At 37.9% G+C, this 16,457-nt stretch overlaps 1 protein-coding gene across 1 annotated transcript in view; it reads left to right on the top strand.

The window, feature by feature from the left end:
- LOC309849183 (phosphatidylinositol 3,4,5-trisphosphate 3-phosphatase TPTE2-like) overlaps positions 1-16,457 on the top strand; it is a 134,352-nt gene that overhangs the window by 21,638 nt on the left and 96,257 nt on the right. The window contains exons 4-9 of the mRNA XM_082701509.1: positions 9,617-9,670; positions 10,312-10,365; positions 11,827-11,877; positions 12,790-12,843; positions 13,754-13,807; positions 16,083-16,136. Of these exons, the coding sequence (XP_082557635.1) occupies positions 9,617-9,670; positions 10,312-10,365; positions 11,827-11,877; positions 12,790-12,843; positions 13,754-13,807; positions 16,083-16,136 (321 nt within the window). The remainder of the gene's footprint in view (positions 1-9,616; positions 9,671-10,311; positions 10,366-11,826; positions 11,878-12,789; positions 12,844-13,753; positions 13,808-16,082; positions 16,137-16,457) is intronic.

Genomic DNA, 16,457 nt, shown 5'->3' with positions numbered 1-16,457 from the left:
AAAAGTTAGGATTTTCTGTGAGCTAACAAATCATGTTTAGCTAGCAAATCATGTTTACTGTAACTTTGAGATTTAATAAATTCTTGTTGATCAAATAAATTGGTCACATCACGGGTCCATGTAGGAAATCTCTGATAAGTTTTTCCATTTGTTGGTGTTTATAATAAGCTAGACCAACTCTTTAGCCACAGTGATAGTTATGAAAACCTTGATTTTTTCCTAATTCATGTGAGTAAATCATGTTGCAGTCTGGGGGGAGGAAGCTATAGATGGATCTCTTATTTTGGCGGAGGGAAAGTTTATTCTGAAGCAGGAATAAAATGGAAAGCTATGGAAAGATGTCAGTGTGGACAGGGAGGGTATATAATCTTTTTTAATTTTCAGAAAAGTACCATATTTTAAAGAAAACTTTTTCTGTTTATCACACTTAAATGATCTAGGTTGAAAATGTGACTAGATCTTAGAGAGTAATTTTATCAGTCTTTTAAAATAGAGAAATGTAGAATACTACTTAATCTTCAATTGTGTTCCTTTCTCATTTTTTTGCTGGATGTATTCTGATTCCCCATTTTGTTGGTTTTGTCCGAGTAGTGACTAACAGAATGTGAACACGTTTTGCTGATTAAATTTTTACTCATTGGAGTTCATTTGACTTGTATCTAAGTAACCTGACTAAGGGTACTTGCTATTGCTCTGAGCTGAAGGCATTTTTACTCAAGCCAAGGAAAGAATACATTTTAAAAATCACAGATATCTGAAAAGAAATAGTCATGGGACTTTTCTGCTTCTCTCCTGGCCAGTTATTCAGCTATTTAATGTCAGTGTTGGAGAATGAGCAGTGCTGAAGAAGAAATCAGCTGGTCACTGGTGGAATTCATTTGCTGTCTAGACAAAGATTATGTGGAAGATATAGGGCCAATTAATAACTACAAATACTTCTTCAAATTACCTGTAATTTTCTCTTAAATTTTTTTAAAATTCCAGTATAATTAGAAAATAATGTTAATAGTTTCATGTGTACATTATAGTGATTCAGCAATTCTATACATTACTCAGTGTTCATCATGATAAATGTATTCTTTAATCCTCTTCCCCTATTTCATCTGATCCCTCTCACCTGCCCCCAGGTAACCATCAGTTTATTCTCTATTTAAGGATCTCTTTTTTGCTTTGTATCTTTTTTACTTTGTTTGTTTGTTTTGCATCTTAAATTCCACATGTAAGTGAAATCATAGTACATTTATCTTTCTCTGACTGACTTCACCTAGCATTATGCCCTCTAGATCCATCCATGTTGTTGCAAATGGCAAGATTTCATTCTTTTCTATAACTGAATAATATTCCATTTTCTGTTGGGTATATCCTCTCTCTTCTTTATCCATTCATCTATGGATGGACACTCGGGTTGTTTCCATACTTTGGTTATTGTAAATAATGCTGCAAAAAGCATAGGGGTTGCATATCTTATTGAATTAGTGTTTTCATATTCTTTGGGTAAATACCCAGTGTTGGAATTATTGGATCATATGGCAGTTCTATTTTTAATATTTTTTAAAGAAAGTGGATTTTTTTTAAAAAAAATATTCATTTATTTGATGGAGATCACAAGTAGGCAGAGAGGCAGGCAGAGAGAGAGGGGAAGGGAAGCATGCTCCCTGCTGAGCAGAGAGCCTGATGAGGGGCTTGATCCGAGGGTCCTGGGATCATGATCTGAGCTGAAGGCAGAGGCTTTAACCCACTGAGCCACCCAGGAACCCACTATTTTTAATTTTTTGAGGAACCTCCATACTGTTTTCCACAGTGGCTGTTCCAGTTTATATTCCCATCAATAGTGCATGAGGATTACATTTTTCTCCACATTCTTGCCAACATTTCTTGTTTCTTGATTTTAGCCATTCATTTTGACAGGTGTGAGGTAGTAGTATCTCATTGTAGTTTTGATTTGCATTTTCCTGATGATAAGTGATGTTGAGCATCTTTTCAAGTGTTTGTTGCCCATTTGTCTTCTTCAGAAAGATGTCAGGATTTTTGCCCATTTTTAATTAGATTATTTATTTTTAATAGTTTATTTTTGCTTTTGTTTCTCTTGCCTCAGGACGGATATTTAGAAAAATGTTGCTATGGCCAGTGTCAACAGAAATTATTGTCTTTATTTTCTTCTATGATTTTTGTAGTTTCCGGTCTCAAATTACTTACTTACTTACTTAATTAATTAATTAAACATAGTATTTGCTTTTTTAAATTTAAAATCAATTAGCCAACATATTCATCATTAGTTTTTGGTGTAATGTTTAATGATTCATTAGTTGCTTATAACACCCAGTGCTAATCCCACACCTGTGAGTTTATTTTTGTGAACTGTAGGAAAGTGGTCTAGTTTCATTGGACCTATTTTGCATGTCGCTGTTCAGTTTCCCCAGCACCATTTGAAGAGACTGGCTTTTTCTCATTGTATATTCTTGGTTCCTTAGTTGTAGTTTAATTTGACTCTATAAGTGCATGTTTATTTCTGGGCTCTCTATTCTGTTACATTGATTTATGTGTCTGTTTTGTGCTAGCACAATACTGTCTTGATTACTACAGCTTTATAGTATATCTTGAAACCTTGGATTATTACACATGCAGTTTTGTTGTTCTTTCTCAAGATTGCTCTGGCTTCGGGCACCTGGGTGGCTCAGTGGGTTAAAGCCTCTGCTTTCGGCTCAGGTCATGATCCCAGGGTCGTGGGATCGAGCCTCTCACTGGGCTCTCTGCTCAGCGGGGAGCCTGCTTATCCCTCTCTCTCTGCCTGCTGCTCTGCCTACTTGTGATCTCTGTCTGTCAAATAAATAAATGAAATCTTAAAAAAAAAAAGAAGATTGCTCTGACTGTTCAGTGTCTTTTGTGGTTCCATACAAATTTTAGGATTGTTCTAGTTCTGGAAAAATACAGTTTGTATTTTGAACAGGAATAGCATTGAATCTATTAATTGCTTTGGGTAGTACAGACATTTAAACAAGATTAATTCATCTAATCCATGAGTACAGAATACCTTTGTATTTGTTTATGTTGTCTTCAGTTTCTCTTATCAATGTTGTATAGTTTCAGAGTACAGGTCTTCCATCTCCTTGGTTAAGTTTGTTACTAGGTATTTTTATTTTGGTGCAATTGTAAATGGGACTCTTCTAAATTTCTTTTTCTGTTACTCCTTTATTAGTCTGTAGAAAATCTACTGATTTCTGGGTATTGTATCCTGCATTTTTGCTGACTTCATTTATTCTTTTATTTTTTTTAAAAGATTTTATTTATTTATTTGACAGAGAGAGAGATCACAAGTAGGCAGAGAGGCAGGCGGGGGCGGGGGCAGGGGAAGAAGGCTCCCCGCCAAGCAGAGAGCCCGATGAAGGACTCGATCCTAGGACCCTGAGATCATGTCCTGAGCCAAAGGCAGTGGCTTAACCCACTGAGCCACCCAGGTGCCCTTCATTTATTCTAATAGTTTTTTGTTGTTGTTGTTTTGTTTTTGTTTTGTGTGTGTGTGTGTGTCTGTAGGGGTTCTATGAATAATAATAGGAAATAGTGAGTTTAAATTCTTCCTTGCCAATATAGATGACTCATTTCTTTGTTTTCTTTCTCATGTTTTCTTTCTTTCATCTGATTGCTGTGGCTAGGACTTCCACTACTATGTTGAATAAAAGCGGTGAGAGTGGACATGCTTGACTTGTTCCTGATCTCAGAGGAAATGCTTTGTTTTTCATCATTAACTATAATGTCAGTTGTGGGTTTTTCATATATGGCCTTTATTGTATAAAGGTATATTCCCCCTAAACCAACTTTGTTGAGAGTTTTTATCATGAATAGATGTTGAATTTTGTCAAATGCTTTTTCTGCATCTAATGAGATGATCATATAATTTTTATCCTCCATTTTATTGACTTGGTATATCACATTGATTTGTGAATATTAAATCATCACTGAATCCCTGGTATAAATTTCACTTGAATATGGTGAATGATCCTTTTAAAATATTGTTGAATGTGATTTTCCTAATATTTTGTTTAGAATTTTTGCATCTGTGTTCATCAGTGACATTGACCTATAGTTTTCTTTGTTTGTGGTGTCTTTGCTTTTGATATCAGGGTAATGCTCACCTCATATTATGAATTTGGTAGTTTTCCCTCCTCCTTTATTTTTGGAATGAGGTGAGAATAGGTATTCATTCTCCTTTAAATGTTTGGTAGACTACACCAGCAAATCCATGATGGTCTGCATTTACATTTGGGAGGAATTTTTTTTATTATAAATTCAATTTCATTCCTAGTAATTGCCCATTCAGATTTCTATTTCTTTCCAATTCAGTTTTGGAAAATTGTATGTTTCTATAAATTTATCCATTTCTTCTGGGTCACCTAATTTGTTGGCATATATTTCTCATAGTATTTCCTTTTTCTTTTTTAAGATTTTATTTATTTATTTGACAGACAGAGATCACAAGTAGGCAGAGAAGCTGGCAGAGGGGGGTGGGGGAAGCAGGCTCTCAGATGAGCAGAGATCCCGATGTGGGGCTCAATCCCAGGACTCTGAGATCATGACCTGAGCCGAAGGCAGAGGCTTGACCCACTGAGCCACCCAGGCACCCCTCTCATAGTATTTTCTTAAAATTCTTAATTTTTCAGTGGTGTCTATTTTCTTCATCTGTTTGATTTTATTTACTTAGGTCTTTTTTTCCTTAATGAATCTGACTAAGGCTTGTCAGTTTTGTTGATCTTTTCAAAAAACCAACCCTTGGTTACACACACACACACACACACACACACACACACACACACACATATTTAGGTACCTACAAACTATAGCTGAATTTGAAATAGATGGAAGTGCAAAAGCAGATGCATATTGGAGTTAGGTTCAGTAGTCAAGAAAAGTTTTAAAATCACTCTTGATCCATTAAGGGTTCTCTACAGGTCTAAGAATTTTTTTTCTACCATATAAAGCTGCATTTCTAGGGGAAAATGAAATACTTCTTTCCAAATAGCCAAATTACGTGAGATTTTTTTAGTGTTCAACCACATTATGATTTGTAGATAAAGTGAAGCTTATTTGAATGAAAAAAGTATGTAAGATGTTTGATCAGATACATTTTATCCTTTAGTTCTGATCGGAATGAATTGACCTCAGCAACTGATAAGGAGGTCACCAATAAAAGGTGAAATAAACATATGTAACAATAAACCAGAGATATTCAACACAGAGTTTCCTGGACACTCTAAAATGTTGGAAGTCTCCACTTCTTTATGTAACATATTTTTTATCTAGTTTGGTAGAAACTAGATCAGGTAGATCTAGTTAGATCTGATAGAAACTCAGGTCTTCCTATCTGAGTAACCAGCAGCCAAAACTCTTAGAAAACTATCAGACTGTTGTATGAGATTCTACTAGAATGGGCTGTATTAGTATTCTAGGGCTGCTGTAACAAAATATCACAAAACTGAATCGTTTAAAACGACAGAAATTCATTGTCTCAGTCTTAGAGGCTAGAAGTTGATATCAGGGTGTCAGTAGGGTTGTTTTCTTCTGAGGGCTGTGAGCAAGAATCTATTCCACGCCCCTCTCCTAGCTTCTGGTGATTGCTGTCAATCTTTGCTGTTCCATGGTATGTAGAATCATTGCTCCAATCTCTACCTTAATCTCTACACAGGTGAAGTATGTGTGTTTGTGTCTACATTTTTCCTTTGTCTTAGGACACCAATCATACTGGATTAGGAGCCCACCCTAAACCAGTATGACTGTGTCTTAATTACACCTACAGCAACCCTATTTCCAATAAGGTCACATGCTGAGTTACAAGGGATAAGATTACAACATATCCATTTTAGGTGGGACAATATTCAACTTATAATATTTGACAAGGGAGGAGAGAGTCCTATTTAGAGCCAGAAGAATAATGGCAGTACACTGGGAACAGAAGAGGCCTTAGTAGGGAATAATGGAACTAACAGACACTGGGTCTGCCCCATAGCCTCCAGAGCTTATGTGAGATAGGCCTGAAGCTCAAATCCACTATCATGGTGGATAGAGCCACTGCCTCAGACCTGCATTGCTTGACCCTAAGAGGCAGGAAAGATGACCATGATGGGTCAAAGTAAGAAGGTGATGGAAGGACTTGCAAATCAGGAATTTAAATGGAGTAAGAGGGATGTGTACACTATAAACTGAAGTTGAAATGAAATAAATGCCACCACAAAAAGCTTATATAATTGGGGATTAGGGACAGGTATAGAACTTAAATTACATAAAAAGAGAAAAATAAAAAACAAAAAAGAAAAAAAAAGAACTTAAATTACTTAAACCTTGATGCTTACTATTTTCACAATTCTAAGATACCAGTCACCGCCATATGATATCTTATTCCTTTAAAAAAATTTTAATTCCAGCATAAGTAATAGACAGTATTATATTAGTTTCAGGTGTACAATGGGGATTCAACAATTTTATACATTGCTCAGTGCTTGTCACCATATGTGTGCTCTTAGTCCTCTTTCATCTGTTTCACCCAACCCCCCTACACTGGGTAACCTAGTAAAGAGTCTTGTTTTTCTGACTTTTTGAGGAACCTCCATACTATCTTCCAGAGTGGCTGTACAAGCTTGCATTCTCACCAACAGTGAGAATGTCTCTATATCCTTGTGGAAAAACTATAAAACACTGATGAAAGAAATGGATGCATTTCTCCACATCCTTGCCAATGTTTGTTGTTTTCTGACTTGTTAATTTTAGCCATTCTGACTGGTGTGAGGTGGTATCTCATTGTGGTTATGATTTTTATTTCCCTGATGCCCAGTGATGTTGAGTACTGTTTTCATGTCCATCTACAAAGGAATGGATAAAGAAGATGTAGTAGATATATACAGTGGAATATTACTCAGCCATCAACAAATGAAATCTTACCATTTGCAATGACATTGATGGGACTAGAGGGTATTATGATGAGCAAAGTAAGTCAATCAGAGAAAGACAATGGTGATTTCATGCATATGTGGAATTTAAGAAACAAAACAGATCATAGGTGAAGGGAGGGAAAAATAAGATGAAATCAGAGAGGGAGACAGACCATAAGAAACTCTTAACTATAGGGAACAAACTGAGGGCTGCTGGAGGGGATGTGGGTGAGGGGATGGGATAACTGAGTGATGGGCATTAAAAAGGGCACGTGATATAAAGAGCACCAAGTGTTACATGCAACTGATTAGCCACTGAACTCTACCTACTGTCAACTGAATTTAAATAGAATTTTTTTAAAAGTTTGGGTTGTATTAAGGAGGTCATGTATTGCATGGAGCACTGGATATTATACACAAACAATGAATCATGGAACACTACATCAAAAACCGATGGTGAACTGTATGGTGACTTACATAACCTAATGAAATTTAAAAAATAAAAAGTCTGGGTTTTTTGTTTCTTTACTCTTTGTTTTGTTTTTCTCAGTTCTACCTATGAGTGAAATTATATGGTATTTTTCTTTCTCTGACTTATTTCACTTAACGTTATACTTTCTAGATCCATCCATGTTGCAAATGGCAAAATTTCACTATTTTCTATGACTAATATTCATTTGTGAGTGTGTGTATATATGTGTTTACATATATGCATGCATACCACATCTTCTTTATCCATTCATCTATCAATGGGCAGTTCAGTTTTAGCCATTCTGAGAAGTGTCAGGTGATACCTCATTGTAGTTTTGATTTGCATTTCCCTGATGATGAGTGATGTTGAGCGTCTTTTCATATGCCTGTTGGCCCTCTAGATATCTTCTTTGGAGAAATGTCTGGTCATGACTTCTGCCCATTGTTAAATTGGATTATTTGATTTTTGGTGTTGGGTTGTAGAAGTTCTTTATACATTTTGGATACTAATGCTTTATTGGATATGTCACTTGCAAATGTTTTCTCCCATTCAGTGGTTGTCTTTTAGTTTTGGTTGTTTCCTTTGCTGTGCAGAAACTTTTTATTTTGATGTAGACCCAACAATTTATTTTTGCTTTTGTTTCCCTGACCTCAAGAGAACATATCTAGAAAGATTTTTCTATAGCTAATGTCAGAAATTAGTGCCTGTACCCTTTTTATGATTTTAGATCTCACATTTAGGTCCTTTATCCATTTTGAGTTTATTTTTGTGTATGGAGTAAGAAATCAATCCAGTTTCATTCTTTTGCAGCTAAGTTTTCCAAACACCATTTCTTGACGAGACTATTCTTTTCCCCTTCCATATTCTTGCCTCCTTGTTGAAGATTAATTTGACTATATAATCATGAGCTTATATCTGGCCTCTATGATCTGTGTGTCTGTTTTTATGCCAGTACTGTACTCTCTTGATTACTATAGCTTTGTGGTTTATCTCCAAATCCAGGATTGTGATACCTCCAGTTTTATTCTTTTTCAAGGTTGCTTTGGCTATATGTGGGTATTTTGTGGTCCACATGAATTTTAGGATTCTTTGTTCTAGTTCTATTAAAAACACTGATTAAAAACACTGGTAATTTCATAGGAATTGCATTGAGTCTGTAGGTTGCTTTGGGTATTATTTTAACAGTATTCTCCCAACTCCTGAGCATGGAATATTTTTCCATTTGTGTAATCTTCCATTTCTTTTACCAGTGTCTTATAGTTTCCAGAATATAGGTCTTCTGTCACCTTAGTTAAGTATTTCTAATTACTTTTTTGGTGCTATTGCAAATGGGAATGTTTACTTTTTTTTTCTTCCTTTTTAATTTTTTTTTCTTTTCAGTATAACAGTATTCATTGCTTTTTGCACCACATCCAGTGCTCCATGCAATACGTGCCCTCTCTAATACCCACCACCTGGTTCCCCCAACCTCCCACCCCCTGCCCATTCAGAACCCTCAGATTCTTTTTCAGAGTCCATAGTCTCTCATGGTTCCTATCCTCTTCCAACTTCCCTCAACTCCCTTTCCTTTCCATCTCCCCTTGTCCTCCATGCTATTTGTTTATGCTCCACAAATAAGTGAAACCATATGATGATTGACTCTCTCTGCTTGACTTATTTCACTCAGCAGAATCTCTTTCAGTCCTGTCCATGTTGCTACAAATGTTGGATATTTATCCTTTCTGATGGAGGCATAATACTCCTTAGTGTATATGGACCACATCTTCCTTACCCATTCGTCCATTGAAGGGCATCTTGGTTCTTTCCACAGTCTGACGACCGTGGCCACTGCTGCTATAAACTTTGGGATACAGATGGTCCTTCTTTTCACTACATCTGTATCTTTGGGGGACATACCCAGGAGTGCAATTGCATTTGCAAGTGCAGTTGTCATAGGGAGCTCTATTTTTAATTTCTTAAGGAATCTCCACACTGTTATCCAAAGTGGCTGCACCAACTTGCATTCCCACCAATGGTGGAAGAGGGTTCCCCTTTATCCAAATCCCCTCCAACACATATAAACCTCATTGATAATAATAAACTGACACACCAAGTTCCAGGTTACTGATTTGCACATGGATTTCCAAAAATCAGCTGGTTCATATCCTAGACTGTTGTAACTTTTTGAATGGAAAAAGTATATCTACAATTACCTGATGTCTGACAATGTACCTTTTTGATTCTTTAGCCCTGCCCAGAGTGAGTGGACTTTGGAAACCTATGAGGAATCCACCAGTGAAATGTGAGATATGCATATATAAATTTAAAATGATATATATAATCTCAACATATACATGCATGAAAGAATAAAGAGAGAGACTGAGATTTGTAAAAGTCACTCTCAGGAGTATCTGTGGCAGTAGAGAGTCTTCAAAACTGCTTCTGAGTCTTCTCTGTAGTGTACATATGTAACTGTCTTTTTTTTTTTTAGATTTAGTTGAATAAAATAATTCATAAGACAAATGCTTTTTCCCTAAGTAGGTTTGTCTCCTTTAGTAGCAGCCAAACCCTCAGATGAAAGTAAGGAGAAGAGAGAAAGCCCTGAGAACCAGGAATTTAAATGGATAAGAGGGATGGGTGCCTCCAAACTGAAACTGAATTTGAAATAGATTCTACCAGAAAAGGCTATTACACACTGGGAATAGCGTGACAGTATAGAACTTCTTATAAATTGATACATTATTAATAAGCCTAAGCCATTGGCATCTTTTATATAAAGCCTCATTTCTAATAAAGAATGAACTACTTGGTTCATTTAGGTGATAAGTAAATAATTTTTAAAGATTGACTGTTCATAAGTATAGAGCAATTGTAGGTATTTAAATGGAAAAAAAGTCAGTCTGAAATTACATGTGGTGTCTATGTGCCTTTCTAATTCTTTAGCCCTGTCCAGAGTGAACGGACATTGGAAAACTATGAGGATTTCACCACTGGAATGTGAGCTATGCATGCATAAATTTAAAATGATATGTATAATCTCAACACATACACTCATGGAACAGTAAAGAGAGAGACTGAGATTTGTAATAGTCACTCTTGGGCATCCATGGCAATAGAGTATCTTTAATACTGCTTCTAGGTTCTTACTGTAGTGTATGAAGGTAACTTTCTATCTTCTTCTTCTTCTTTTTAAGATTTAGTTGCATAAGAGTGGAAGCCATAAGTGGGATGCTTCTTTGCTTGAGTACATTTGTCTCCCTTAGTAGCAACCAAAACCTTAATGAAAGTAGGAAGAGAGAAAGCCATGAGAACTAGGAATTTAAATAAATAAGAGGGATGGGTGCCTCCAAAATGAAATTGAATTTGAAATAATTTCTACAAAAAAGGCTGTTACACATTATAGTATAGAACTTCTTATGGATTGTATAGAACTTTTTATGGATTGATGGATTATTTATTTGTAGGCCTAACAAAGTCATTAGCATCTTTTTATTTTATTTTTTTGTGTTCCAAGATTCATTGTTTATACACCACACCCAGTGCTCCATGCAATACATGATCTCCTTAATGTCCACCACCAGGATCACCTAGCCCTTCACTCCCCTCCCCTCTAAAACCTTCTGTTTCTCAGAGTCCACAGTGTCACATGCTTTGTCTCCCCCTCCTATTTCCCCCAATTCACTTTTCCTTTCCTTCTCCTAATGTCCTCCATGTTATTCCTTACGTTCCACAACTAAGTGAAAACATATGATAATTGACTCTCTCTGCTTGACTTATTTCACTCAATATATTCTCCTCCAGTCCCATCCATGTTGATACAAAGGTTGGGTATTCATCCTTTCTGATGGAGGCATAATACTCCATTCTATATATGGATCATATCTTCTTTATTGATTCATCTGTTGAAGGGTGTCTTGGCTCTTTCCACAGTTTGGCAATTGTGGCCATGGTTGCTATGAACATTGGGGTACTTATGGCTCTTCTTTTCATTACTTGTGTACCCTTGGGGTAGATACACAGTAGTGCAATTTGCAGGGTGATAGCGTAGCTCTATCATTACCATCTTAAAAAAAAGCCCCATGTCTAATAAAAAGTGACCTACCTGGTTCATTTAGGTGCTATATACATGAATTTTTTTTAAAGATTTTATTTATTTATTTGAGAGACAGAAATCACAAATAGACAGAGAGGCAGGCAGAGAGAAAGAGAGAGAGAAAGGGAAGCAGGCTCCCCGCTGAGCAGAGAGCCCAATGTGGGACTTGATCCCAGGACCCTGAGATCATGACCTGAGCCAAAGGCAGCAGCTTAACCCACTGAGCCACCCAGGCGCCCCTATATACATGAATTTTTAAAGGTTGACCAGAACATATGTATACAGCAGTTGTAGCTATTCATATAGAAAAAAAGTCAGTCTAGAATTACATGTGGTGTATGACTATGTGCCTCTTTATTCTTTAGAAATGCCCTGACAGAAGTGAAATCAGATGGCTATGAAGTCACCAGTAAATTGTGAGCTATAAATGAATAAAGATAAATATATATCCCTATGCACTCATATGAAAATATTTATATATTAAAACAAACACACACAAACATAAATGCTCTGAGAGAAAGGGAAGTAAATGTCAACCTTCACATGAACACCCATGACAATACAATTTCTTTGACTCTTTCTGAATCTTTTCAATGTAGCACCTATAGACAACTGTTTATCCTTTTTGGCTCCAGTTGCATTACAGAAGAACAGGTCCTAGGAGGATCCTTCTTCTGCCTGGTGTCTACTAACCAAAGCCTTTCAGAGATTTCCAGAATGCCTGTGTATGAGACTTACTTGATTGGGTGAAGAAGGGACAGAATGCTATTAAAGACAGGAGGAGGTAGCAGTAGGCAGGGGGCAGAGGAGGTCTCAGCATAAAGAAAGGAGCAAATGAAACCTGGATCCTTCACCCTCCAGAGCTTTGCCACCATGTGAAGCCACTGTCCCAAAGCCACAGTCACGTGGAAAGAGCCCCTGTTCCAGAACTGCCAGTTTCTTGACACCAACTGAGAGCAGGGAAGGCAAGCTTGAGAGGTGAAAGGTGGTGAAGGAGGGACTGGAGAAGCAGGAAATTACATGGGAAAGAAGGAGGTATACCTGCAAATTGAGGGTGAATTTGAGATCAGTTCCACCATAACAGGCGGTTCCACACGGGCCAGGCTGAGTAGTTCTGTATTTGATCCTGGAATCATCTGTGTTTTTTTAGGTCCATAATACTTATTAAAAACATGTAAATCTTCATTTCTAGAGCAAACAAGATATTAGGTTTCAAATAATTGATTCGCACGTGAACTTTCTAAGTGTCAGTGAGTTTATAAGTTCAACTAAGAAAGTAAGTCTGGAAGTCATGTGATGTCTTACCGTGTCCGTTTCTAATCCTTTAGCCCTGGCCAGAGTAAATGGACAGCCCCGTCTACTGAAGAACTCTGCGAAGTGATGTGAGCTATGATGAATACATACATAAATAAGTACCTCTACATGCAAAAATACACACACACACACACAAACACATACACACACACAACTTACACTGAGATTTGGGATGTTTGCTCTCAGGATCACACATGGGAATACAGAGATCCTGTGATACTCTTTGTAACGTCTTCTCTTGGTAAGGCACTATATGTAATATTCTTTGTCTTTTGAAGGTAGGTGGAAAAAGGATGAACAGGCTCTAGAGAGAGTCATTTCGATTCCTGGGTTTGTTCATATTTGCCCACCCTTGACGACTGTGGGTAAGAGTGTACTAGATTGGGCAAGGGAGGAGGAAAATTTACTTGGAGGAAGGATGAATCAGCAGAGAGGATGCAGCTAATGGATCCTGGATCTGTCCCTCACCCTCCAGAGCTCGGCCCCCATGTGAGGCTGGTGCTCTAAACCTACCACCAAACTGGAAGGAACCTCTGCCTCGGGTCTTTAGCCACTGACCTTGCCTGAGGGGTAGGAAAGGCAACCAGGAAGCATGAAGAGTAAGCAGGCGATGAAGGGATTGAGGGTCATGAAACGAGTTGGGGTCAAAGAGATCTGTACCTCTGAACTGCAGCTGAATTTGAAATAAATCCTACCAGAAAAGGCTGTTACACACTGGGATTAGGGTGACAGTATAGAACTTCTTACAGATTGATACATTGTTTATCTGTAGGCCTAACATAGTCCTTAGCCTCTTAAATAAAGCCTCATTTCTAAAAAAAGTGACCTACCAAGTTAAATTAGATGATATATGCAAGAATATTTAGAGATTGACCAGTTCATACGTAGAGAACAGTTGCAGCTATTTAAATGGGGGGGGGGATAAGTCAGTCTAGCATGACATGTGGTGTCTGACTATATGCCTCTTTAATACTTTAGCACTTCTGTGACTGAATTGAAACTGGACATGGATGAGGAAATCACCAGCAAATTGTGAGCTATAAGTGAATAAAGATAAATATATATTTATATGGACATATGTGCACATATGTACTTATATACCTGTATCAACACAGACTCAAAAGACACATACACAAGCAATACAAATTCATCAAAATCCTAGAGGAGAAGAGAGGCAGCAACCACTTTCACCTTGGCCACAGCAACTTCTTGCTAGACACATCCCCAAAGGCTAGGGAAACAAAGGCAAAAATGAACTGTTGGGGCTTCACCAAGATAAAACACTTTTGTACAAAAAAGGAAACCACCAACAAAGCTAAAGGGCAACATACAGAATGGGAAAAGATAATTTCAAATACCTTATCAGATAAAGGGCTAGTATCCAAAATCTATGAAGTACTTACCAAACTTAACACCCCAAAACCCAATACATGATATCCAGAAATGGGCAGAAGCCATGAACAGACATTTCTCCAGAGAAGACATACGGATGGCAAATAGACACATGGAAAAAATGCTGAGCATCACTCAGCCTCAGAGAAATGCAAATCAAAACCACAAGGAGAGACCAATTCATACCAGTGGAAAGGGCTACAATTTAACAACTCAGGGAACAACAGATGTTGGTGAGGTGGTAGAGTACGGGAACCCTCGAATGATGTTGGTGGAATAATGCAAACCAGTCAGCCGCTCTGGAAAAGAGTAGGGAGGTTCCTCAGAAAGTTAAAAAGCATAGAGCTACCCTATAACCCAGCAATTGCACTAGTAGATATTCATTCAAAGAATACAAACATAGTGATTTGAAGGGATACAGGCACCCTAATGTTCCTAGCGGCAATGTGTCCACAGTAGCCAAACTATGGAAAGACGCGAGACGTCTAACAGATGAGTGAGTAAAGAAGATGTGGCATATATATACTCAACCATCAAAAGGAATGAAATCCTGCCATTTGCAATGACGTGGATGGAACTTAAGGGATGTTTTACCCAATGAAATAAGTCAGTCAGCGAAGCACAAATACCATCCGATTTCACTCATATGGAATTGAAGAAACAAAACAGATGAGCATGGGGGAAGGGAAGGAAAAGAGGAAAACAGACAAACCATAGGAGACTCTCAACTAGGGGACAAACTGGGTTGCTGAAGGGGGAGGTTTTGGGGGATAGGGTAACTGGGTGATGGGCATTAAGAAAGGCACTCAAGGTAATGAGGACTGGGTGTTTTATGCCACTGATGAATCACGGAATTCTTCCTCTGAAACTAAAAATACAGTATATGTTAATTAAATTGAATGTAAATAAAAAAAGAAATAGATGACGTTTCCTAATATATTCTTTTTTTCCCCATTTCATCTTGTTTCTTTTCAGTGTTCCAAGATTCATTGTTTATGCACCACACCCAGTGTTCCTTGCAATACGTGCCCTCCTAATACCCAGCACCAGGCTCACCTAGCCCCCGAACCAGCTCCCCTCCAAAACCCTCAGTTTGTTTCTCAGAGTCCAAAGTCTCTCATGGTTATTCTTAAGAACATCTGCAACAATACCGTGTCTTTGAGTCTTTCTGAATCTTTTCAATGTAGCACCAATAGGCAACTGTTTATGCTTTTTGGCTCCAGTTGCGTTAAAGAAGAACAGGTCCTAGGAGGATCCTTCTTCTGCCTGGTGTCTACTAACCAAAACCTTTCAGAGATTTACAGAATGCCTGTGTATGAGACTTACTTGATTGGGTGAAGAAGGGGCAGAATGCTATTAAAGACAGGAGGAGGTAGCAGTAGGCAGGGGGCAGAGGAGGTCTCAGCAGAAAGAAAGGAGCTAATGAAACCTGGATCCTTCACCCTCCAGAGCTTTGCCACCATGTGAAGCCACTGTCCCAAAGCCACAGTCACGTGGAAAGAGCCCCTGTTCCAGACCTGCCAGTTTCTTGACACCATCTGAGGGCAGGGAATGAAAGCTTGGGAGGTGAAAGGCAGTGAAGGAGGGCCTGGAGAAGCAGGAAATTAGATGGGAAATAAGGTATACCTGAAAATTGAGGATGAATTTGAGATATGTTCCACAATCATAGGCTGTTCCACACTGGCCAGGCTCAGTAGTTAAGATCTGTACTTGATCCTGGAGTCATCTGTGTTTTTCCTAGGTCCATAATACTTATTACAAACATGTAAATCTTTATTTCTAAGGCAAACATGATATTAGGTTTCAAATATTTGATTTGCACTTGAACTTTCTAAGTGTCAGTGAGTTTATTAGTTCAAATAAGTAAGTCTGGACGTCATATGATGTCTTACCGTGTCTGTTTTTAATCCTTTAGCCCTGGCCAGAGTGAATGGACAGCCCCATCTACCGAAGGACTCTGCGAAGTGATGTGAGCTATGATGAATACATACATAAATAAGTATCTGTACTCACACAAATACACACACACACACACACACACACACACACACACACACACACACTGAGATTTGGGATGTTTGCTCTCAGGCTCACACATAGGAATACAGAGATCCTATGATACTCTTTGTAATGTCTTCTCTTGGTAAGGCACTATATGTAATATTCTTTGTCTTTTGAAGGTAGGTGGAAAAAGGATGAACAGGCTCTAGAGGGAGTCTTTTTGATTCCTGGGTTTGTTCATATTTGTCCACCCTTGATGACTGTGGATGAGAGTCTACTAGATTGAGCA

The sequence above is a fragment of the Mustela nivalis genome (genome assembly GCF_964662115.1).
Source record: "Mustela nivalis genome assembly, chromosome: 15".
In the NCBI taxonomy this organism is placed as follows: Eukaryota; Metazoa; Chordata; class Mammalia; order Carnivora; family Mustelidae; genus Mustela; species Mustela nivalis.
Note: the sequence above shows the minus strand (reverse complement) of the source record. Positions and strands in the feature narration are given on the sequence as shown.